General features: G+C 40.7%; 1 protein-coding gene across 1 annotated transcript; it reads right to left on the bottom strand.

Moving 5' to 3' along the window:
* Positions 1–200: 200 nt before the first annotated feature.
* Positions 201–22,905, bottom strand: GPRC5C (G protein-coupled receptor class C group 5 member C). Its single transcript, XM_058170297.1, has 5 exons — positions 22,420–22,905; positions 10,035–11,108; positions 6,315–6,409; positions 4,927–5,085; positions 201–4,767 (listed from the first exon to the last, which is right to left on the bottom strand). The coding sequence occupies exons 2-5, from the start codon at positions 11,065–11,067 to the stop codon at positions 4,735–4,737; spliced, it is 1,320 nt and encodes a 439-aa protein (XP_058026280.1). The 5' UTR covers positions 11,068–11,108; positions 22,420–22,905; the 3' UTR covers positions 201–4,734.
* Between the last annotated feature and the right edge of the window lie 2,852 nt (positions 22,906–25,757).

The following is a 25,757-nucleotide window of genomic DNA, read 5'->3' as shown; positions in this document are numbered from 1 at the left end:
GTTACACTATGAAAACACTCATTCAGATCAGATTGCTCCGTAATCTGGCGGAAGGAGAGATGCCAATGGCAGGCCTATCATAAAATAGACCAAAATGTTTACAGAGCTAGCAAGGCAGCTCCTGCAACTCTTCCCCCCCACTCCCCCCCCCCACTCCCTCCAGCCTGTCCCAAGGACTAAGAGAGGTCACAAGAGCTTCAGCAGAGCACTCTGGGCAGCTAAATAATTAATGGAGGTGCGGTTTGCTCAGGCTGCCATTTCCGGGAGTGGCAGAAAAATTGCTGCCAGTACGAAAGGCTACCTGGCTGAGGGATGTAGCCCCTGAACTTGGCATGACCTCCAGTCCACTGTGTATTAATCGAGGCACTCCAGAAAAGTTTGTTAGGGCTGATGTGTTTTGAAAACAATGTCACGCTTCACAAGACATTATGGTCGTTTCATGTCTCCTGCTTGAGAAACACCTCAAGCATAATAACAAACTTTGTGGAGCATTTCAGCAAATAGATGACGTAGCAGTTTTTAAAGACTTGTTAAAAAGAGATTGCAATGTTAGATGGATTAATAAACTGTTGTTTTTTTTAACTAAATCATTTTTGACAGAACAAATACAGCTGTAGTTAGAACACTGGTTCAACATTATTGATGCTATTCCTATAAAAGTGGAATATGCAAAAATATTTCTTGGAAGATCTTGACATATATCATATATTCACAAATTTTGCTCACCATTCCAGAGGACAACTACAATTATTTGAGAAAGATGTCTACTGCTACTCCTAAAACTGTCAAGTCCATGGTCAGGCTATAAGCTAATAATATAATGTGAAGTTTCTTTTCCTTTTAATTAGCACTATCCTATACTGGCCTAATCTGACCTGAAATGACTATATAAGGAGAAAGAAAAGAATGCACTGATGTTACCTAGTTTGATAATGAAATGTTTGCAACAAAACAACCAAGCTCAGAGAACACTAAGGACTCCACTAAGAAAAAAAATCTTTATTCAGAAAATATCCTTATTCATAAATATCTTTATTCATTCACTATCTCTGCACGGGCACCCCACATCCAAGTTGGTAGAAGAGCAAAAAATAAGCCATTGGTAAGTTTTTATTGGCTAGAAATTCAGAAAAATGCAAGACTAATGCAGCTACCTGAGTAGCAGTCTAAGGATGAGGCTGGACTACACCACAATGTCAACCACCACAAAGTACAATATCAAAGTACATTGTACTTCCATAAGAAAGAGCGACCTAACCAGAAGGTCCCAAGAAGAGCCTGCTGAATCAGACCAATGGGCTATTTAATACAGTATTCTTTGTCACACAATGCCCAACTAGATAATGTAACTTCTTGGGTTATTCTTTAGTAGCTGGTATTTAAAAGAAGCTGCTTGTAATTTGAAGATAACAACAGTCCTAAAGACAGGTAACAAATTTGCAATTTTAGCAAGAAACAGGTAGCCAGTTCTTGATCGCCGGACTCCTAAATAATGAAAGATTCTCCTGCTTGTAGATAGAGTGAAATGCTATCAGCACACAGAAAATAGGGTCTTGCCATCTTATTTTCTAGAGTTCCACAACATTTGGTACAAAGCGTCTATGGAGATTCTCTATTATCAGGGTCATAGTTGTCCCAAAAATGCTCATCAAAAGGCAACTGGACTTTCTTGGGGTTTTTTTTCCCTTGAAAATGTTTCATTTCCCATCCAAGAAGTTGCTTCTTTAGATCTGAAGAAGCTTCTTGGATGAGAAGTGAAATATTTTCAAGGGGAACCCCCCCCCCCCAAAAAAAAGTCCAGTTGTCTTCTGAAAACTACCTTTGGGATATCTGGTATAAAGATGAGGGGACTCTCATCCAATAATTCTGAGGGAGAATCACGGCCACAAGAAAGAATATTTCTGCATGCTGGAAAAAAGCGAGCATGTTGGAGAGAATGTTTATTGCTCCAAAATGTATTACAGTTAATATCATTAGTATAAATACTTAGGCAGATTACTTGTCTTTTAAAAAAAAGTTAAAAAGAAAAAAACAAGAGCGAAACAAGAACATTGACCAGACTGGAACAGAATGTTATGTTCCATACATTGTCCAGAAAATAAATCCTGTGTCAAATACAACTGATCTGAGTTTTCAAATCATAGAATAATCAAGTTCAATGTTCTGGGAAGTCCAAATCCTTCCTATTAATCAGCTGAATCCATCAGTTAGGAAATGCACAGAAGAGAAATATTTGTAATTTTTGTCAACTCTCTTTGTCAACTCTTCCTCCTTTGTTCTCAATCCCACAAAAGAATATGACACAAGAAGAAGTCAGAAGCCACTTGTAGGAAAAAAGATATTTAATTTGTCAGACAATTCTGAATTTAAAAAAGCCATATCTGATAAGAATCAACTTCTCCAATCTCAGCTTAAAGAGTAGCGTGGATGAAACAGCAGCCGGGGACATTCCTCCTTATTCTTCTGCCATTTACTCAGCTTGCGTTAGCAGAGGGAGATTACATCATTCCTCATTATCAGAGCAGAGAATGTTTCAGCCAAAAACTAGAAGCAGACTCATCCTCTAGCAAGGTACAGAACAGCATTCTCAGCAAGACAGACAGAAATCATGACTCAATGCAAGACTAGCCATGGTCTGAGTCAGTATAAACTTGGTCCTTCCACTTCCTGAGCACAGACTCTACAGGCAGGGGCATGGTCCTCCTACAGACAGTAAAGAACACCTTTCCAATCAGAAGGCTGGCCCAAAGAACATTCGTGGAGTCACCTGTCCCTGTACATTTGAAGGCTCCTTGTTTGGAGAAGTCTGGAAAAGAATTTACCTGCTCAAAATGCTTACACAACAAAAGCAGGCTAAACTTCAGAGGACGTCAGTCTAGGAGGCCAGAAGAAGACTTGGTGAAAAGGCATTGCAAGAAACAGGCAGCGCTTCTTTTTATCAAAGTAGCTTCCTTCTCCTGCTAGCATATGAGAGAGAAAGAGCACCCCTTTTCTGCCCAAAAGAGGGAAGAAGAAGCAGCAAAGAGAAAAATGGCACACAACAGCAGCATAAGGACAGGCAGGCCAGCAGCCAGGAACTATCACACCAAGGCATGAAGAGAAAGTGGGATACCATGAAAAGGACTGAAGGCATATCAGATAGATTTATTGAGGCGTAAGACTGTGCATCTCAGAACCCACTTCATCAGAGGTGGCTGGGAGACCACTCTACACAGAGGAAAGTTGTTGTTTCAGAGTAAAGCCAGAGCCTGAACAATTCTGCAAAGAACAGCACAAAAAGATGAGAAAGGGTAAGTCAGCACAATAAAATATCCTAAATGGAGGTGACTCATCCTCACCTGGTGAGGACGAGGTAAAGCAAGATGAGTAATGCCAAAAAGAGACAATTATGTTTCTGTAGTGAAACTGCCACTCCCAGATGGTTTTAAGCCTGACGGCATCCATTTCCGTAGCAAAACTCCATTTCAGCAGCACACAACCCTTTAACACTGGAATAGTTTGTGCAGTTACGTGAAACCACCCATCTCTTGCCTTCTGGAGCCCTCTGGCCTCTCCTTGCAATTAAAGTCCTTCACTTGCCCTTCATAGATCTGCATTTCACCACCACCACCATCTGGGCCCACCAGTTATCTTGCACTCCCACTCTGGTTGGGATGATAGTCGTAGTCCTTCAGGTTGAGAAAAGATCAAGTTAAGGAAGGCTTATCCATAATGAAAGCACAATCGGCAATGAACCTTTTTGACACAACAGTTACTGACAGCAGTCTTGCAAATCCCACCATTTTATCTGTTGTGAAATGAAAGTATCATTTTAACATAACTTCCTCCTTTCAGGTCCATGTTCAATCACCAACTTGGTTGTCAATGTCAGATAAGAATGTTTAAGACTCTGACCACAATATAAAGTAGATTCTCCCTGCTGCATAAAGACAGGCATTCAAAGTAAAACATCGAGCATAAAAAAAAAATGCGGCCTTAATTTTCATAACAGGGAGGGATTAACAGAAGAGGAGATAATAAGGATTCCAAAAACAATACCATGATGTCACATTCCAGGGCTTGGTCCAAAAGCAGAAGGATCAGGAGAAAGCAAAACAGGCTTCAAGTAAGAGTTCTTGCTACATTTGACCAGTTTCGCTCTCTCCGTTAAGAAGAATGGCCTCTATTAAAGAACAATTGGAGTGATACCCTTCTAATTTCCAAAACACTCTCTTGTGGGAGTAGACATGAGATGGGAGGATGCAGGAAAGCAACTAATTTTCCAACAAGAGGCTGAATTGTGGTCTGTAGAGTGGAACTCCTCTGCGCTCATAGCGCCATGTTTGTACAAAATGAACAAGATTCAATGCACTGAATGTGGCCCCATCATTGGTGGGGTGAAAATAAGGGAGGCTCTCAAAATACTGGCAAAACAGAGGTGGAATTATAAATTTGACTGAAGGCTCCAAGGAGAATAGAAGGCCCACTGTTTGGAACACAGAACAGGAGGTGGCATCCTGACCCAGTGACCCAGATTTACTGTAACAGATGTCAAGTAGAACGCTTGGTTTATGCATGAGAAAAAAAAATGCATTGCCTCAGCAACCAAGATGAAATTTTCTCAGTTCCCAGGATAACATCTCCATTCTCCATGTCTATCTGAGGCCTTGCCCCAGTTAGATGCTCCTTTGTGGAGGCAGGCTTTGTAAGGCATCCTCAAGCAACAGGATGTCCGGAGATCAGGACTCAAAACTTCTACCATCTGTGCTTGCTATATGGAGATGAAGCCTAAGGCAAAACAAGACATTAAGAGGTTAGGTCCTTTACATTAGGAATGTAACTGGGAAAGAGACAGACTGATCTATTTTACTCGCAGCATATAAGCAGAAAAGGTCAGATAAGAATTCAGTTGCTCCTAAAATGACAAAAGAATAATCCAAGGCTTACCATTTCGCTCACTTGCCCATTCCTTCCATCTTTCTGAGCCAATGCTTGCTTACTCTGTGAAACATAAGCATCATCAGCACGCAGGGTAGAATTGGCACTGCCCATCATTTGGCTGTTGGCCGTAGCACGAGGGAGGATGACATCATACGGGGCATCCAACTGGAACCCACAAAAATAGTAAATAGTAAAAAAATGGGGTAAAAAGTATAATCATGTTTTTGGAAATGTGACTGTAATTGCAAAAGAAACCAAACCAGTATTGCTGATGCCAAAATATTTTAAGGCAATAAAAAGGCTTTCACGGGCTTATATATTCTCAATAAAGAAGAATATTTGTAGCTCAGGGTTGAAATGAGGGCTTTTTGGTGCTCTCTGAGCTTGTTTTCTTTCATTACATTTCAAACATTTCATTACCCAAACTAGGTAACAACATCAGCGCTGATGATGCTTATCTCGTTTAAGTAATGAAACATTTGCAAGAAAACAACCAAGCTCAGAGGATACCAAAGAGCTCCTCGCTTATATTTTCTCATTTCCTAACACAGTTACAAGCTTAGAGTCTCACTAAGTTCAGTCAAACTAACCTTGACATTTGCTAGCTTTGGTAACTATGATGTAAGTTTAGAATTGTGCAGGAGAAAATTGAATAGAACAAGGAAGACTGAGAGATTTTAAAGGTAAGCCACTGCTAAAAAGTAATTAAAGGGCACTATTCAGGAAGAGTGACCTTAATTTCTGCCATTTTACTTTAGACCCACAACTGAAGGCTTCAAACCTTTCCTGAACCCTCAAGCTTCTTGATTCTTTAATTGTACAAGTTCAAAACTTCAATAAGAGCTGCCCAGAAAACTGCTGGAGAAGGGCTGGCTCTCACAGAAAACACCTGAGGCACTAAATTAATGTAGGCAACATCAACTCAGGTGAGAGTAACTGTAATTGAACAATTACAGTTCAATTGTAAGGAGGCTGCAGGGAGGTCTGCCAGGCCCAAAACGGGCTGCGGGGGGGGGGGGAGTTGCGCACTCATGCACGGGGAAGCGCGCACATGTGCGGGGGGGCACATTGCATTATGGGTGCAGGCATGCGTGTGCAGTCGCATGTGCTCGCGCATGCTTTTGTCACATGACAACAAAAAGGTTAGCCCTCACTGGACTATACCCTCAAATCACTCCTGCTTGTGATGAGCCCTTTGCAACCTATACCTGACATTGTTTTGGGATTTAACATCTCAGACAAGCCTTCATTTTTCTGGTCAAGCACAGCCACGTCTTCTAACATCTTTTATATACATGATTTGTTTGTTTTAGGCCTACTACCAACAAATTAAGCTACAGATAAGCAAGATGAGAAGGAGAAGCAGCTGCCAGCACAACCGCACTTTCACTTACAGGCCCACTGTGCATTAAAGTCATCTCTGTGGGCTGATAGACGCTTGTCAGAAGCTGCCCATTGTATCCGCTGTATGGGGACACAGGCTTTTTAGCTGGAAAGAGAGAAACCACAGGACAATAACATTTAAACACACTATTCCAAACATTTTCACGAGCAAAACTAGATAGCATGGTTTGAATGGAGAAGAATGCCGGTCAATAACTTGTATACGATAACTTGGTATCTAAATATAAAATTAGGTTGATTTTCTCAGAATGGGACAACCTGATGCAGTCAACTCACCGCAGCCAACTCACCATGGCCAACTTACCCCCAGGACGACTCATCTCAGGACAATTCACCATGGGACAACTTACTGTGGGACAATTTAGCAATTCAATTTTAAGTATTTAAAATAATTTAGAAATTATTTTGATTTCTGTCATTCACATTTTATTTTGTCCGTCCTTTTTCATCCTTTTTTTAATGATTCCATTCCACCATTTCTTCAATATTAATGTAAGTCTTGTACCGCAGCAAGTTGGCCATGGTGAATTGCTATGTGCTGAGTTGTCCTAGATCCAATTTTCTAGCACAGCCTTATTAGAAAGCTTCCCCCTGAGACTGTAGGCCTTCATGTGAAATAAGAGAAAGATTATATTAAAAGCAATTTTGGGGCCAAAATCTCAACAACTCTTTGCAGCATCCCACAGCTTTTGGCTTTTTTTTTTTTTTTTTTTTTTTGCTGGCTTCCCATGTATACTTCTGGTTTCTGAAAAAGAATGTCCATTAGGGAAAAGGGACTCATTTAATGACCACTGTGTTTGTTTAACAACTGTGGCATTTGCTTAATGACCATGGCTTTTAACAACTGCTGCAAAAAAAAGGTTGCAAAATTGAATGCAGTCAAAGGGTGCCCCAACTTCACAACAGTCATGACTTATGACTGTTAATTTCGAGCTCAATTAAAGTTGTAAGTCAAGGACTACCTGTATAGTGAATTAAAATCTTAGCATACTGTGTTTTTGTGTCCAGCTACTTTTATAGCTCCAGGAGCAGGGAAAGATAAAAATAGAAAAAGAGAGTGAGAGAGACCCAAACAAATAAAGTCACAAGTTTGTATAGAAGTATATACAGTAGTGGCCAAAATTGTGGAAACCTTTTGAGAAAAGTGTATTTTCTAAAACTAGCTAATAACACCACTTTTTGGGGGAGCAGTACTATAAAATTATATATCAATGGAAAGATAATTTAATCAAGAATGTAATGCAATAACTTTTATGAAGGATTTGCTATTAGAATAGCATTTACAATATAAAAAAGGAAAGTGAAACACGTAGAAAAAATGAGATATACAAAAAATATCACTATGTCAGTTAATACTTAGTAGGGTAACCTTTAGCATGAATCACATGGAGTGAACCAAGTCTTTTAGTTCTGCAGCTGTTATAATATGAAACCAAGATTGAATGATTGCTTCTATTAACTCTGTTTTATTGCTGTGTCCCTTCTGACTAACAAGTTTCTTTAGTCTGTTCGATAGATTTGGAATATGATTACCTTGAAACTCCCAAAAATGAGTGGTATTATCAAACCTCAAAAATACACTTTTCCCAAAAGTTTTCCACAATTTTGGACACTACTGTACTTTTAAAAAAAGCTAAACCCTTACATCTCTTCCCCAAATTAATGGCATCCTTTCTTACAAGTACACCTGTATAAACACACATCTATAATTCTTTCCAGTGAGTTGGTGTTGCTTATTAGCATCGTCTGTTCAATGCAGTCCAATGAAAAAGCCATCAAAAAACTGCTGGGACTTTTGTTTCATAAGCCGCCCATAAAACAAAGTCTTGTTTGTGGGTAACTATAGTCAAAGTAAGTTTTAATGAGCTCAAGGTGCTTGGAGACTTTCTCTGAACAAGAAAATCCATCTGGATTTATGGCACTCAAGAGACAATGTTGGTTGTCTTTATGCTCTGAAGTTCAGCTCTCTCCAGCCTCAGTAATATGGCTGATGTAATCAGTAAGCCAATGACCATAATTTCAAACTGACACATGTGCCTAAAATAAATCTTCCTTATTATACTGAGTCCATTTGTACAGTATATGATACATAATCAACAGGTTCTGTCCTGCATTGCATCAGATCTTAGCTGATTTCTCTTCAAATCATATAAAATAAAGAGATGAACTCAGCTACTGGATGTGCTATTCTAAATCGATTTTACCTTAGCTGAAAATAGTTTTAATGTGATATCTTGGTTTTTATTTATAGTACTACAGTTCTATCTTTCTCAGCAGGCAGAGCTTCTGGCCATTTCAAAATATAGGGATATTTCTGAAGGTATGAGCCTAGAAATCTTATAAACACATAATACATTTACTTATCACTTATCACTGTACAAACTTAGATATAAACTCCACTAGATTTACTTCCATCCAATAAAATATAGCCATAAAGCTTATTTATTTTATTCTACATAAAGCTTATTTATTTTATTCTATTATTTTATTCTACATGTAAATTTTAAGACAGAAAACCAAATTATACAGCAGCTCAGATTTAGCAAAGCTGTCTGAATTGTGATGCTATGAAAAAACATTGTTCCATCTACTGAGCTACTGTCCAACAGAGTTAGAAAATTCAACTACAAAATTAGAGGAGACAAAGAACTGTTATAAGGTCATAGAATAGAATTAGATGGCATCAATTCTATCTAATCTCCCTGTCCCAAAAGTGTGCCACAATGACAGTACCATTCTTGTACAGATTATAGAATATCCAGAACTCTTGGGAATCTACAAATTCAGGCAACCATAACAGAAGACCCTGAGTTAGCAAGTTGTGTAAACATGATTCTCTATCACCACCAGATGCATCAATTTTTTTGGTCTTCTCCAGCTCGGTCACAGATACCGATGACTATGATACCCACCCAAAGGCAACATTATGCTAAAAGTAGGAGAGGGGAGAAACAGAGCAAATAATTTTTCAGGACAGTTAGTCCTTGACTTACAACCATTTGTTTAGAAACCGTTCAAAGTTACAACAGGACTGAAAAAAGTGATGTACAACCACCCCTCAAACTTATGACTGTTGCAGTACCCTATAATCACTTAATGGAAATTCAGGTTGTATTGGTACTGAAAGTAATCTTCAAAGACAAAGAGATTTATGTGTCTGAATTTTGATAGACTATACAAATTTATATATCGAATATGAATTGTATCTGTTGTAAGGTAAAATTTGATGGAAATGCTGGAACCAGAAAATGCGCACTATGTCCAATGTTTTTAATTGTATATTTAATAAAAAACTTTTTTAAAAAAGAAATTCAGGTTCTTGGCATGTGGCATGTATTTAAGACAGTTCCAGGCACACACCTCCCAAACCGCTCCCCCCCCCCCATCCCCGGTGTCTGGGGATTGCCATTTCAACCTTCCTGATTGGGTTCTGATAAGCAGAGTTAACAGGGGAAGCCAGGTTTACTTAACCACAATTCATTCAACTGCGGCAAAAAAGGCCATAAAATTGGGCACAACTCACTTAACAACTGCTTCACTTAACAATGGAAATTCTGGCCTCAGTTATGGTTGTAAGTCAAGGACTACCTATAATTATTTTCATGTCTACATAAAAACATGTTAAGATATGTTTAGCAAGCATAAACCTGCATGCAGTTCCTCTGATTACATTTTTTTTCCTGGTCTCCTCACCAATGCCGCATGCCTACCTGAAGAAGGTTCGTCCATTGAGAAAGCTTTGTTCTCCACAAACATGCTTTGGGATTTCTGCTCCTTGAGGATTGTTTCATAACCAACCCCCCGTGTGGGGTAGACATCATCCTCATAGGCCTGCTCTGGTCCTGGCTTGATCACCTGAGAAATCTCAGGAATGACATACAACAAAACAAACACCGAGGCATTGGAGACAAGAGCAATAGCCAATGTGGGATCATCCCACGTTGATCTCTGGTCCTGCTGGTTGCCATAAACATACATAACAATCCATACTATCCAGATGGCCATGGAAAAGGAAGTAGTGAGGAGAATGAAAACGGCATGCTTTCTCCAGTGCTTGTAATGTCCGCACAAGACAGGCCACGTAGCAATGAAAGTAGCTACTTGCAGGAACATTACATAGATGAGTGCCATGACAAAGTCCTCGTTCTTCAGTTCACAAGGATCCTTGGCAGTACCATCATTCCTCACCACAGTAATAATGAGCCACTCAGTGTTGATGATGACTTCAACCAAGACGAGGACAAAAGCCATGCCAAAGGTGACCCATCCCCGAGGCCCAGTGTTTTGCCGGGCAAAGAAATTGAGACTGAGGCTATGGGCAGCCAGGCAGGAGAAGCAGATAGCAAAGAGGACACCAAAGAGGAAGCGTCGTGAAGCACATGTTGAGAAGTCTTGCTTAACAATGAAGGTAAAGGTCAAGCAGAAAAGCCCCAAAGTGCCCAACAGAAAGAAAGCTTGAGTCCCTATTAAGCTCTTCTTCCGGTAGTCTTGGATAAAAGGCAGACTGGCCACTAAGACCACAGTGAGGACAAAACTGGTGACAATACCAAAGCTGGCTACGGCTTCTAACACAATGCCCCAGGCGACAGATAGGTCACAGAGGTTGTAGTAGATGGAGTTCAAGTCCTTGCCACATCCTGGTGGTGGGGATGGTGGTGGTGAAGTCCCTTGGGCTAAACATGTTGTCGTGGAAAGCACAAGAAGCCAAAGACATGGCAATTGTGTCCTGGGTGTAGCCATCATGATGGAATGATGGCAAATACTCTTGGCTCTTCAGGAAAGAACTAAAAAAAAAAAGAAAAGATACAGGGTCTATATGAAAATGCTGATATTTTTAGTATTTTTCTTCTCCAGACATACCCAATATTTTTGCAACTGAGAGTAATTACTTGGCCTTTGGATCATGTATCAAGGATCACGCACCAAATTGGACACAACCAAGACTAAATAGGGCTTATTATACCTGAATAAAATAAGCACTATCCAAATGAATATTTTCACTTACTCCTTGTGTCATATTAAACATTACAATAAGATGGTAACCGTTAGAAGGGTTATGTAGCCAGAATTTTGGAGACCCATACAAAGCCTTGAGGCCTCTCTAACTCCATTCTAATCATGACCATGTTAGTTAGGCCTCTTTGGTTCACCTCTTCAGGTACCTTTAAGAGCACTGCTAGACTCTTAAAGGTGTCTGTCCTAGGTTGATTATTATCCTGAGAAAAATGCTAAAGGGGAGTGGTGTTAGCCAAGGATTAAGGTTTATTTGATACAGCTCTATTTCTTGAAAGCACTTTTCCATGCCAGCAAAACTACATGTTCCAGAGGACAGCTAAATTTAGAACTTTTAATTATGAGAACATTCAAGTTTATTAAAGTAACATGGGTGATTGAATGTTATGCATCAGACTTATTCAGCTTAATGGCTCACTGAAACTTTACCCCCCAATCATGGGCCATGCTGGCTGAGCTTAGAGGAGTTGTACTCCAAAAATCTGGAAGACAATTTATTGGGAAGAACAATGACTCAACACATTCTCCTGAGTTGTTTCCTAAATCTAGATCACAGAAGGCTAATAGCTTAGGTAAATCAAGAATTAATTTCCTAATCTGTGTATATTATTTAGCTAATAACAGCACTCAGATCAATTTAAGGGCATGTGAACCTACAGTTTCCTAAGGTCAGAGAATCCAGTAATAGTGTCCAAAGTAACATTGAAGTCTAGGTTTTAAAAAAACTGCAGCTAATACGGTCCTTCAGTAGCTATTATTTCATGACACAGATTTAAACTAATCCGCCACTTTTAACTTGTGGTTGCCCAAGCCTTTGTGAGCCCCCAAAATTAGATTAAATCCATAAACTTAGGTTAAGTTTACTATGGGTAAAACATGATGCAGACAGAAGCCACAAGAGAACACAAAGGTCAATGATTTGATTCGCTATAAGGCAGTTCTTTATATTTCTGCCTCGCAGTGTTTTGTGGCTTACGGCATAGTTAAAAACTTAGAGCAGTCTGAGGGACTGTACTAAAGGAAGCATTATGACACTAAACTGTAAAAGTACTTATCAAATCTTAAACACAGAATTAAAAAAAATACCCTACGACAGTGTTCCCCAACCTTTCCAGGTTTGTGGCCTGGCGTGAAGGGGGGAGTGGGGGAAAGGGAGATGGTTTTGTATGAGGGGCTGGTGTGAGCATGCCCCTACTCATGCAAATCGGGCTGTGAGTGCCAGAGCCTGTGTGCCACCCACCATCACATGGCCCAGTTGTAAATAAGCCGCAGCCCACAAGTTGGGGACCCCTGCCCCAAGAGACTAAAAACCAAGAATCTGGCCAATACAAACAATCTAAAATTTAAAATAGAAAGAAAACAGTCATCATCTAATGTCAGAACCTACAAGCAGCTGTCTTTAAAAAGACTCGGAATAAGATGGCAGTAGCCACTGAGCAGATGGCCTGTCTAAATTAGAAAGAGAGGGTTTTCTTTCCTCTCTTCCTTTCTAGTTTCTTGGGAAATTAATATATTGGAAACATATAGATGGGGTAGATGGGGTATCCTGTCAACAAGAAAATCTCAATCAGGATGCAAAGAGAAAATTGCTGCAAACTCTGCATAGGCATCAGGAAGGACATCTAGCCAGTAAATGCTCAGCTCCACCCACTTGTCCCGACCCCACCCTGAACCAAGAGATTGCATGGTCATTTAAAAAAAAAAGTCAAGCAAGTTAGTTGGTATACCAATAAGCTGCTTTTGGTGGCTACTGGAAAAGTCCAAGGGATGAACACTATTGATGTAAACATTTAACAAAGGTTCAAAGCAAGTTCACGAGAGAGGCCTTTCCTTCTCCTGCAGAGCAGTAGAAAAGGTTTGTGCCATCTCCCGCTTCTTTTGCTAAGTTGTGGCAGAACTGCTAGTTCTGACAGACTTGTGAGAGAAAAGGAGGCTGACGCTACAGCTTCTCTTTAGACAAAACAATGCAGGGGTTAAGGGACGGGGGTGGGGGTGCAGAGAGGAGAAAAAATGCACAGACTCCACATAAAAAACCATGGCTAAACTGTTCTGGGGAACAACCGTAATAAGAAAGTTGCCCCTCCATTTCATTGTATAAAACATTTGCCAGATCAGCTGTGTTCCTCTGAGATATCACCCTGTGGCCCTTCCTTTCCTGGGGTCTCACTCAGGACTGCCTAACTCCCAGGCTCAGAGGAATCCATGTACTTCTAAAGGGGGTGGGGGGTGCTCACCAAATCTGATTATTGCAAGACCAGGACTGATCAGGGCTAATGTGTGTTTCAAGGGCTGATACCTGGGAGCTTTGTAGACTTTGGTTTCCTCTCTATTTAGAAGGCAGCTCTGTCTAGAAGGACTGACTTTTCCTCTATAGGCATGTAAATAAACTACTTCATGTTTATGGATTCAGGCTCTTTCAGATCTAAAAAGCAGCCATCCAGTTCCATGGGGGGGGGGGGAAAACTCATTTCCTACTCATCCAGACTATTATCCTATTTGCTGAACATTACAATATAAAGAACAACCCTTAAATCTTCTCCATATCTGGCTTTTCAGTGTCTACCAATAGTAATCTTGACACCAAAGGCGTTAGTTTAAAGGAACCATGCATCAGAGTGCCAGAATATAAAGCAACAATTTTTAGTAGGGATCCTTTAAAAGGGCCCTTTGACTAAGGATCAGATTAGGAAATCACTGAGCTCTTACTGTAAACTTGTTAGATATTATTTCTATTTAATGTGGCCTCTCGGTTGTTTGGGTGAAAACTTGAGAATCTCAGACATAAATTTAGTTTTTAATATTGTGCTGTACCTCTGGGGTTGAAAGCATATGAATCCTGTTTTCAAACAGCTAAAAATAATAATATTAAGGCAGGAAAGTTATAAGCTGTGGTTAAACAAAAAAGCATCAGGCCAATGAATTTCCTGTCCAGTTGATTTCTATTTATTTAGTCTCTCTGAATATTTTACTATCATTTCTGACAACAGACTTTTAACCAGTAACAACGTAATAAACAAAATGAAATAACTAGCCCAAATCACTGTCTCTTGGATGATGGTGATGATCCTGTGCAGTTTGGATTTATATAAAAGTTTTTTTTTAAAGTTACCAACTTTTTTTCCAGCGGTGTTTCAATACAGTAAAAAATGGCAAGCTAATTTAATAAGAGTTTTTCAACTCTATTAATTCTAATATTTATGATCTTTTTCAAGCTTATGTAAATGAGCACTGCATAAGTTGCAAGTTCTAGACATCAAAGCTGGATAGGTTTACCATTATAGAATATTATACTTTTGGCTTAGAGATGATTTAGCATTATACTCTAAAAGCTACAGCATCCTCCACTATCCCTTTAACATACCCAAGTGCAGCCTTAGCAATGGAAGCACCAAAATATTTTAAGCAACTACATACCATAGGAAGCTTGCTGATTTTAGAGATTTAAGCAAAATACACAAACACTTTTTTTTTTTGTTTACATTTATACCCCGCCCTTCTCCGAAGACTCAGGGCGGCTTACAGTGTATAAGGCAATAGTCTCATTCTATTTGTATATTTTTACAAAGTCAACTTATTGCCCCCCCCCCAACAATCTGGGTCCTCATTTTACCTACCTTATAAAGGATGGAAGGCTGAGTCAACCTTGGGCCGGGCTCGAACCTGCAGTAATTGCAGGCTTTGTGTTCTTAATAACAGGCTTTACCAGCCTGAGCTATTCCGGCCCCTACTTGAACATCAAATATTCCTTTTAAAAATGCATTATCATATAACACCTTACATTACTTATATAAACAAAAGCTAAGCTCCCTAATTTAAGAGGCTGCTGAGATATGACTACAACACCCATTGTTTCCTTATTAGCACAATATTGTGCCATTTCACTTTAAACAGCGTTACTCGTGAAGCTTAATTTTACTCTGCATGTCTTATCAGGAAAAGAATCTCTCTTCCCCCCCACCCCTCTCTCTCTCTCTCACACACACACACACACATTTTATCACCATTCCCAGTAGGGGGGAAAACATTTGCAAAACATCAAAGTCAATTTAGAGTATACCAATGATGACCCAAACAATGCATACCTGACAAGTGATGTGTGCAGCATCACTAACACGCTGGCCCTAAATAAATTATGGTTATTTGGAAGCTATCAATTCTCTAGTTTTAACCTGCTTGCTCCAGCTTGAGAATTAACAACGCTACAAATGTAGGTATTTCTGATATTTGAACTACTGTACTGCAAGTCCAAAGTTGATATAACTTAGTTTTTTTTGAAAACAGGGCCTGGCAACTAGGCTTGCATATTCTAACTGTGGTGGAGGTCCCCCATTCTGGGATAGTTCAACATGTGGAAGGAAGGAATTTTGTCCTCCTTAGGGCAATATGTAATTTTCTCAATTCTCATTCCCTATCATAGTAGTGTCCTATTTAACATTGTAGCTTCCTTGAGCATGACTCCATCTACACACACACACACATATTTATTCACACAAACACATTATTTTTCTCTACATAGCCAGCTATAGAATAGAATAGAATAGAATAGAATAGAATAGAATAGAATAGAATAGAATAGAATAGAATAGAATAGAATAGAATTTTTTATTGGCCAAGTGTGATTGGACACACAAGGAATTTGTCTTGGTGCATATGCTCTCAGTGTGCATAAAAGAAAAGATACGTTCATCAAGGTACAACATTTACAACACAATTGATGGTCAATATATCAATATAAATCATAAGGATTGCCAGCAACAAAGTTACAGTCATACAGTCATAAGTGGAAGGAGATTGGTGATGGGAACGATGAAAAGATTAATAGTAGTGCAGATTTAGTAAATAGTTTGACAGTGTTGAGGGAATTATCTGTTTAGCAGAGCGATGGCCTTCGGGGAAAAACTGTTCTTGTGTCTAGTTGTTCTGGTGTGCAGTGCTCTATAGCGTCGTTTTGAGGGTAGGAGTTGAAACAGTTTATGTCCTGGATGTGAGGGATCTGCAAATATTTTCACGGCCCTCTTCTTGATTCGTGCAGTATACAGGTCCTCAATGGAAGGCAGGTTGGTAGCAATTGTTTTTTCTGCAGTTTTCTGCATAGGGTTACCAGTTCTGAGTTGCATATATCCACACAGATACTAGAGCTGTGATGGCAAACCTATGGCACATGTGCCAGAGATGGCATGCAGCGCCCTCTCTGTGGGCATGCGAGCTGTCGCCCCAGTTCAGCTGCCACACATGTGTACATGCCCCCCACTGATCAGCTGGTTTTCAGGTCTCTGCTGTGCATGTATATGTGCAGGGTGCGTGTGAGAGGCCTGCGTGTGCATGCATGGGATGGGGTGCATGCGGGGTGTCGCACACGCTTTGGGCACTCGGTTCGGAAAAGGTTAGCCATCACTGTACTAGAGGATAGTACAACTGAAGTTTTTGTCATCTTCTAGTGAATGACTGGATTTTTTTAATATCCCGGATATAGCTGTCCTATCTAACAACAAGAAAAATCTGGGGTCAATGCATAGTCTGTTAGCAGATAATGTAGCCTTTTTGCTAAAATCACACAATACAGATTTTGTCCAATCAATGCCTGGATAAGATCAGAAAGGCTGGATTAAAAATATACTAAACAAATAGAAATTCAGAGCAAGCTAGTTACTATCATCTTTATTCTTACAACAAGCACTTTTGCCCTGCTCCCATGTGCTCCAACAAACTACTTGATTCAGCATGAATTAATGTTGCAGGAGCCTTAAGTAAACATTGATGCTTACTTCACTGCCAGTTCCCTGGAAATCCACCCCAATAAACTTCCTCAAACTACTGATCAGTAAAACAGCTTAGCTGTTAACCTTTCCTTAGTTCCAATCTTGAATCAGCAGAAACAGATCTGTGTTTAGGATACTGCCAAGTTGGTGAGGGCTTCCATTTTTTCACTTAGGAAAAAAATTCAAATCGTAATATAGCTAATACTTGATAAAGTACTAAAACAGATATGCCTCCCACCCCAATCTATGACTCTAAAAGGAATGGGGGAGGGGAAGATCCATGCTATCATTCTCTCCAATTAGAATTCATTTCTTGTACAATGCTCATTCACATGTTACAGCCCCCAGATCAACGGTGGGATTCAAGTAATTTAACAACCGGTTCTCTGCCCTAATTATTTATTCCAACAACCAGTTTGCCAAACTGCTCAGAAAGTTAACTGGTTGAATCCCACCACTGCCCCAGATGCAATTACAAACATGTAGTTTGTAGGAAGCATCACTCTAGGAAGGTTCTTGTATTTCTAAAGGTGTTCTCTGGACGATGGCACTGAATCACACCTCATATAAGTCATTTAATGAAAGGCCACTTTCAAGCTTACATTCCCTGACCAGTAATAATTACTATGTGCAAAACAAAAATAGAAACTCTGCATTCTACAATACATTAGGAGAAGGCTCTCAACATGGCAGCACTTGATTAAAACATTTGCTTATCCTTCTTGTGGTACCTGAGATTTATCTTAGTTTTCTCTAGAACTCTGCTATCTGAAGACCTGTGTTAACATGGTTATTTCATTGTAAGAATGCAGCAGGCTTCTTCTCCATACATCTTAGCAGGAGAAATAAAAAGCACCTCTGTTTGAAACTCACTGCTGGTTGGAAAAGGCAGCATTGCTCCAGATGGATTAAAGGTCTGAGCTACTTTCCTGGATCTACTTTTCCCTGATTCTCTTTGCAAATAACATGTGGCATTTTAAGAAAGAGAGGATGGAAATATTGCTGGAGGGGAACATCATCAAGGGCCTATGAGAAGCCGCAGTTCTGACATCTGGTTTCCATGGCAGGCCAGGAGGCACAGTACATTTTTATTAAACACTTCTGTTTCAATTTCTCCACTTGTACCAAATGATACATTACCCCAGATGCTTTAGTGAGCTGCCTTCTCATTGCATCCATAGACAACACAAAGTAAGGACGCTTTACTTACAAATATATTCCTCTTCTATCCAATAGCTTTCAGAGAGTATAGAAATAATTGGAAAAGTTGCTTTATTTCTATAGGTAGTTTTTCTTTCCAAGGCAAACAGGCAAGCTGCAGAACAGCCCCCAAACTACAAAGGCCCAGAAATTCCTTTCTTCTATGATTCACACCTCTGCAGGAAACAGGCACTATTTCCAATACCTAGAAGCAATTACTGGCTCTGTCTCAAGAAGATTGGCTCTTCCAAATGAATCTCTGTAGTAGGCAGGAGAGGTGGAAATGGCAGAGGAAGGAGGAAGCAGTGAGCAATTATTTCTTTTGGACAGCAGGAGGGGAAAAGAAGCCATAAAATAGCAATAGCATTTAGACTTATATACTGCCCCACCGTGCTTTACAGCACTCTCTGGGCAGTGGTGGGTTTCAAAATTTTTTACTACCGGTTCTGTGGGCATGGCTTGGTGGGTGTGGCATGGCTTGGAAGGCATGGCAGGGAAAGGATACTGTAAAATCTCCATTCCCACCCCACTCCAGGGGAAGGATACTGCAAAAATCTCCATTTCTTCCCAATCAGCTGGGAACTGTGAGACAGAGAATAGATGGGGGCAGGGCCAGTCAGAATTTTTACTACCAGTTCTCCAAACTATTCAAAATTTCCACCACCAGTTCTCCAGAACTGGTCAGAACTTGCTGAATATCACCTCTGGTGTCAGCATATTCCTCTCAATAATTTTGGTTCTCATTTTACTGACCTTGGAAGAATGGAGGGCTGAGTCAACCTTGAGCCCTGTCAGGATCGAACTCCAGGCTGTGGGCAGAGTTAGCCTGCAATATTGCATTCTAGCCACTGCGCCACCAGGGCACTTATAAATGCCTGTTAGATCTCAGGGACTCTTTTCTCCATGGTTCCAAATCCTTGTCTTAGGAAAGAGTAACAACCTGATCTTAAATATGCTTGATTACCAGACAAAGTCCTTAGCAAGATTATGCAGGTTTGGTAGCTCATACAGGCCAAAAGGCAAAAGTAAGAATAGCAAGTGATGCTCATAGAACAAATCAGTGAACAGAAATAACATACAGACATTATGGGACAGGTGATTATGAAGAGATATATGCATATATACATCCTCTATCTAAAAGGACAAACTGCCACTATTTGCCTGCAAAGAGTATTCAGATCTAGAATTCTGTTCCTCAAACTTCCAGAAATTGAGTTTGGTGAAAGCCTACTTAGTTAACTCAAAAAAGCACAGCTGGAGATAACAAATAATGGCTATGTTCACTCACCATCCTTATCTATAATTAACTGAACTATTTCACTCAATATCCTGGGTTTGCCCAATACAAGGAACAAGAAATTAATCTCAGTGGCTGAATTCATATGCTATATAAGGCTGAAATATAGTTGGTAGGTTTGTGCTTCAGTATGTGTTATAAACATAGCCAAAATATCACATCCAGTATGAAACATTTTTAAAACTATGCCTGGTTGTGCAAATTCTAGAGCAGGAATGCCCAACCATGGCAACTTTAATAGAATAGAATAGAATTTTTATTGGCCAAGTGTGATTGGACACACAAGGAATTTGTCTTGGTGCATATGCTCTCAGTGTACATAAAAGAAAAGATACCTTCATCAAGGTACAACACTTACAACACTTAATGATAGTCATAGGCTACAAATAAGCAATCAGGAAACAATCAATATCAATATAAATCATAAGGATTACCAGCAACAAAGTTACAGTCATACAGTCATAAGTGGAAGGAAATGGGTAATGGGACCGATGAGAAGATTAATAGTGCAGATTTAGTAAATAGTTTGACAGTGTTGAGGGAATTATTTGTTTAGCAGGATGATGGCGTTCAGGAAAAAACTGATCTTGTGTCTAGTTGTTCTGGTGTGCAGTGCTCTATAGTGTTATAATTAATGAATTATTAATATATTAATTTATATTAATTTATATTAATATATTAATATAATATAATATAATAATATAATTAAGACTTGTGAACTTCAACTCCCAGAATTCTGGCTAGGGAATTCTGGGAGTTGGAAGTCCACAAGCCTTGCCAAGGTTGGACACCCCTTTTCTAAAGCAAATGCGTAACTCTGTAACGCAGACTTGAGTATGTTGTGTGATCGATCATTTAAGATAGCCTGAATTCTGCAGATCAGCTTTGAGAGGTCAAACAGTATCCATAACACTGACTGAAGGTATCAGTCCATATTATATGTTGGCCTAATTCCAAGAGCATACACACTGGCATTTCTCAATTGATGTTCATCAGATGGTTTTGACTGCAACTCCTATGAGCCTCAACCACAAAAGCTGAAAGTCAGAAATGACAAGAGTTGTGTAAACCAAATATATTGAGGTTACCTGACTGGGAAACATATTATTCCTTCTCTGAAGGCTCCAGATATCAAAGCGACTAAATAATTCTGCAGTATTATCTGTTGAAGGGTATTTTGATAAGGAAGCTTGATAAAGTTATGGAAACAGCTTGTAGCAGCTTATGAATTATTACTTCAAGAGAGCCAGTTTGGTGTGGTGGTTAAAACAACAGATTAGGCCCTGGGAGACTATGAGCTCTAGTCCTGCTTGAGACACAAAATCAGCTGGGTGACCTTGGGCCAGTCACTGTGCCTCAGCCCTAGGAAGGAAGTAATGGCAAGTCACTTCTGAAAACTTACTTGCCAAAAAACTTCAGGGACTTGTCCAGGCAGACACTAGGAGTCAACACTGACTTGAAGAGACATACTCACAGATTCAAACTTCACCCATTTAGCCTAGGAAAGTACTAGAAGACCTCAAAGTGCCTTCCAGCCCTATTATTCTATCTCCTATGTTCTCAGTCAGGAAGCAAAGTCCCGGTTTAATTTAGTTCATGTTTGTTTGCAGAAAAGAGGTAAAAGGGAAATGTTCTCCTTTGACTTACTCACAACCCCTTGTGAATGCTTGCCCAAACTCAAGAGTTCTGTATCTTAGCACAGTACTACAAATCCCTAGACCCCCTACTTGAAACCAAAAAGGACCCATAAGGTAGCTTGGTTCTTAAAGCCAACTCACCACAATTCTCCACCTTTTATGGCAATATGAAACCAAGTGGCTTTTTTAAAAAAAATTCTCAGGCACATTTGTAGTTTCCCTTTCTTCCCAATGCCCTAGGGATAAAATATATTGTTCAATGCCATGCTCCTAATCACTCCAGCCAGCCAAAAGGTTTGAGGGGGGCTCGGCAAGAATTTGAACCCCAGGTTCTTTTGCTCCACATTCAACAGTTGTTGCATTTTACAATCCCCTTTGCTGGGAGGGACTTGTGTGTTGTGAGTGTGTGTATTTTCTTTTTCTTTTTTTCTTTCTTTCTCTCTCTCTCTCTCTCTCCCTCCCTCTTTCTTTCCCCCTCCCTCCCTCTCTCTTTCCACTCCCTCTCTCTGTGTGTAAAGGGAGATATTAACACACCAACCGTTAACACACCACACTCTTTTGCCTTGCAAATTCCCAGTCACCATATTAAGCCCCTGGGTGCACTTCACCACCTTTTGGGAGGGGCTATTTGTTTTCCTCTTTCCTCAATCACACTCCTCAAACAAAACATTAAAGAATGTGGCCGATTGGTTTTTAAAGCTTTAAGCTTTCACCTTGCTGTGATGGTGTTTTTGTTTTTTTAAAGAAACAACGTCGGAGAATCCAAACGCAACCCCCCCTATACTTAAATGCCTACTGCGCAGGAACCCACACCCACCACCTATCGCCACCCTTAAGTTATACTTTTAGAAAAGAACTGGGTCCATCCTCCAGCAGCTCCATAGTTCCGGCGTGTGTTAAGATAACCTGGCCGCGCCAGTTCCTACAAAGCAGAAGCAAAGACGGAGAACCGTCTAACAGGAAGCAGGGAGGGCTTGCTTTGTATTTTAAGGCATTTCTTCCTCCCCCTTCCCCGCCGCTGCTGTTTCTCAACGAAACCAGCCCCCCACCCCTACCCCCCTTCCATGCTTCAAGTTATCTTCTGGGTCAGCAGCAGAAGACCCCGGGCCCGTCTCGCCTGCGAACCAACTCCCTCCGCAGAAGAGGGGAGCCCGCGTCCCCAGCGAGGACCCAAGCCCCCACCGCTTACCTGCTTTAGGTAGGGCAAATAGGCGCTCCTTCCCTTCCAAGAAGATCGGACGGAGCTCGATGGAGCTGAGGAGCCGGTGGGGTTGGCAGTCCGGCCGCCCGGCCTCCCGGGACCCTTTTCTCCCACCGGCCGGAGCCGAAAGTTGAGCTGGCGGGAGGGTGAGGGAAGGCGTGTCGTGGCGAGGCTGGGAACGACGCGGGTGGGAGGCGAGACTGAGCAAGGTCTTCTTCTCCCCCCCCCCTCCCCGCCTTCCTCGAGTGACGCTCCCGGGCTTTCTGTTCTGGGAAGCTACCAGCTTGACACTAGCATGACATCAGGCTCCATTCAGGGTGCTTATCAGGCCCTCGGCCAGCCTCTCTGGGCAACCAGATTGCAGGCGAATAAATCACCGCCGTTGCCCCGCTCTCCGCTGGCGGAGAAATCTTTGGGTATCGAGTAACCGAGCTCTCGCCTTACGTACCAGGAGCCCCGTCCCGCCTCCCTCGGCTCATCCCCTGCCCAGGTTCTGTGTTGGCGCTGCAATTCCAGACCTGGTTTTGTAGCTGGCGCTCGGGCTGGTTTCATCCACGCCTCTTCTCTTCTTTTCTTTTCTGCCTTCTGGCTGTGTCCGAGACAACAAATCCCATCCCAGGAGTTGAAAGAGTCGAGAGTCTGGTTGGTTTGACTCCAGAGGGACCCGCTGGCTTGGTTTTTGTTGTTGTTGTTTTGTTTTGTTTTCCCCCCTTCAGTCTAGTTTCACCAAATGCCCAGGTGGCGAAATTCCTGGAGAACTCTGCATAGCCTCAGAGGAGCTGCATACAATTGGTGTTATGCAACCTTTGGTGTTGAAAAGATGCCAGGGGTTAGTTACGCTTAAATTTCCTTGATATTTTTGGGGATAGGAATAGAATACTTTGTCAATTTGAATGTACACTAATCGGCATATATTAAAATGAAATTACATTGCATACAGTTCTCAAAGGGTCTCCACCTCTAATATAAATCTAAACATGACAAGATACAAAATTAAGCACATACCCACATATATTATATGATGCAGGGAAACAACACAGTCTACTTCGGATGTATACATATACATAGCAAGAGAAACAAATCTTGCAAGTTTACCAGACGGATGGCATAGGGAACAAAGCTGTTACAGAATCTGGAAGTCCTGCTAGAAATACTTTGAAACCTCCTCGCAGAGGGGAGCAACTGTAACAGACTGTAAAGTGGGTGTGTGGGGTCTCTAACAATGTTTTGAGATCTACTTGCCTTCCATTGAGGACCTGTATACTGCACGAATCAAGAAGAGGGCCGTGAAAATATTTGCAGATCCCTCGCATCCTGGACATAAACTGTTTCAACTCCTACCCTCAAAACGACGCTATAGAGCACTGCACACCAGAACAACTAGACACAAAAACAGTTTTTTCCCGAAGGCCATCACTCTGCTAAACAAATAATTCCCTCAACACTGTCAGACTATTTACTGAATCTGCACTACTATTAATCGTTTCATAGTTCCCACCACCAATCTCTTTCCACTTATGACTGTATGACTATAACTTGTTGCTGGCAATCCTTATGATTTATATTGATATATTGATCATCAATTGTGTTGTAAATGTTGTACCTTGACGAAGGTATCTTTTCTTTTATGTACACTGAGAGCATATGCACCAAGACAAATTCCTTGTGTGTCCAATCACACTTGGCCAATAAAATTCTATTCTATTCTATTCTATTCTAAACACATAGCTTAGATCCACTTTGAAAGCAGGAGATGTGAGTTCAAGTGCTGCCTTAGTCATGAAAAGCAGCTAGGTGGTGACTTGGGTCAGTCCCTCTCAGCCCCACTCACCTCGCAGGGTGGTTGTGCAGAAAATAGGAGGAGGAAGGTGTGTTTGGATATGTTTGCTGCCTTGAGTTATTTGTAAAGATAACCAAGGCAGGATACAATGGAGAAAGAAACGAGGAGGATTGCTGACTTAAAGGGTGGGGCCTGTCTGCCTTTTTTTACCTGTTAGTCATCCTGAGGTCAGCAGCCCAATTACACAAATTAGAGCTGGAAAGATGGCCACGTGCCTGCTAGGGTAGCAGCTATAATTCAGCCAAACTATAAATTAATAGCACCATTGGCAATAGGATACCATATAGCATTGCCAACAGGGCAGATTTGTCCCAGGGAGTGTTAGCATAGTGACTGCTTTGGGATACAGACATAGTCCAAAGAATGATTCCTGAAGTACATAGTTACATTTTTAAAAAAAAGAAATGAAGTATGAAATAAGAGAATGGAGAAGTATTGGATATATAAATCCTTTTTTTGAGATTGTACATAGTTCTCAAAAGGTTCAGCTGCTATATTTCCCATAGTTGGGAAGCAGAGAGCGATTAGCCTTCTGTGGTTGACTCTGTTGCTTCCTATAGGTGTCTCTAAATATTCTGGCTACTGTGGGGCCCTCAAGATGGTTCAAAATCTGTTTCCAAAGACACTTTTGGGCAGAGCAAATAAAACCAGATGATTTACTATTCAACAACAACAACAACAACAACAACAACAACAACAACAACAGAGTTGGAAGGGACCTTGGAGGCCTTATAGTCCAGCCCCCTGCCCAGGCAAGAAACCCTACATCATCTCAGACAGATGGTTATCCAACATTTTCTTAAAAACTTCCAGTGTTGGAGCATTCACAACTTCTGCAGGCAAGTCGTTCCACTTATTAATTGTTCTAACTGTCAGGAAATTTCTCCTTAGTTCTAAGTTGCTTCTCTCCTTGATTAGTTTCCACCCATTGCTTCTTGTTCTACCCTCAGGTGCTTTGGAGAATAGTTTGACTCCCTCTTCTTTGTGGCAACCCCTGAGATATTGGAACACTGCTATCATGTCTCCCCTAGTCCTTCTTTTTATTAAACTAGACATACCCAGTTCCTGCAACCGTTCTTCATATGTTTTAGCCTCCAGTCCCCTAATCATCTTTGTTGTTCTTCTCTGCACTCTTTCTAGAGTCTCAGCATCTTTTTTACATTGTGGCAACCAAAACTGAATGCAGTATTCCAAGTGTGGCCTTACCAAGGCATTATAAAGTGGTATTAACACTTCACATGATCTTGATTCTATCCCTCTGTTTATGCAGCCCAGAATTGTGTTGGCTTTTTTGGGAGCTGCTGCACACTTCTGGCTCATATCTAAATGGTTGTCCACTAGGACTCCAAGATCCCTCTCACATATTGAGCAAGGCACCATATATACGGTACCTATGCTTTTTGTTTTTTCTGCCTAAATGCAAAACTTTACTTTTTTCACTGTTGAATTTCATTTTGTTAGGTAGCACCCAATGTTCAAGTCTGTC

Source organism: Ahaetulla prasina, chromosome 2 (genome assembly GCF_028640845.1).
Source record: "Ahaetulla prasina isolate Xishuangbanna chromosome 2, ASM2864084v1, whole genome shotgun sequence".
In the NCBI taxonomy this organism is placed as follows: domain Eukaryota; kingdom Metazoa; phylum Chordata; class Lepidosauria; order Squamata; family Colubridae; genus Ahaetulla; species Ahaetulla prasina.
This window is presented reverse-complemented; position numbering and strand designations above follow the sequence as displayed.

Bases quoted from the DNA above. Each gene is read 5' to 3' on its own strand.
- GPRC5C (XM_058170297.1), bottom strand. From the start codon at position 11,067: ATGATGGCTACACCCAGGACACAATTGCCATGTCTTTGGCTTCTTGTG. The intron at 6,410-10,034 runs GTAGGCATGCGG...CTCTCTTTCCAG, and splicing joins AATGGACGAACCTTCTTCAG to CTAAAAAGCCTGTGTCCCCA. The intron at 5,086-6,314 runs GTAAGTGAAAGT...TGTGGGTTCCAG, and splicing joins CTTTAATGCACAGTGGGCCT to TTGGATGCCCCGTATGATGT.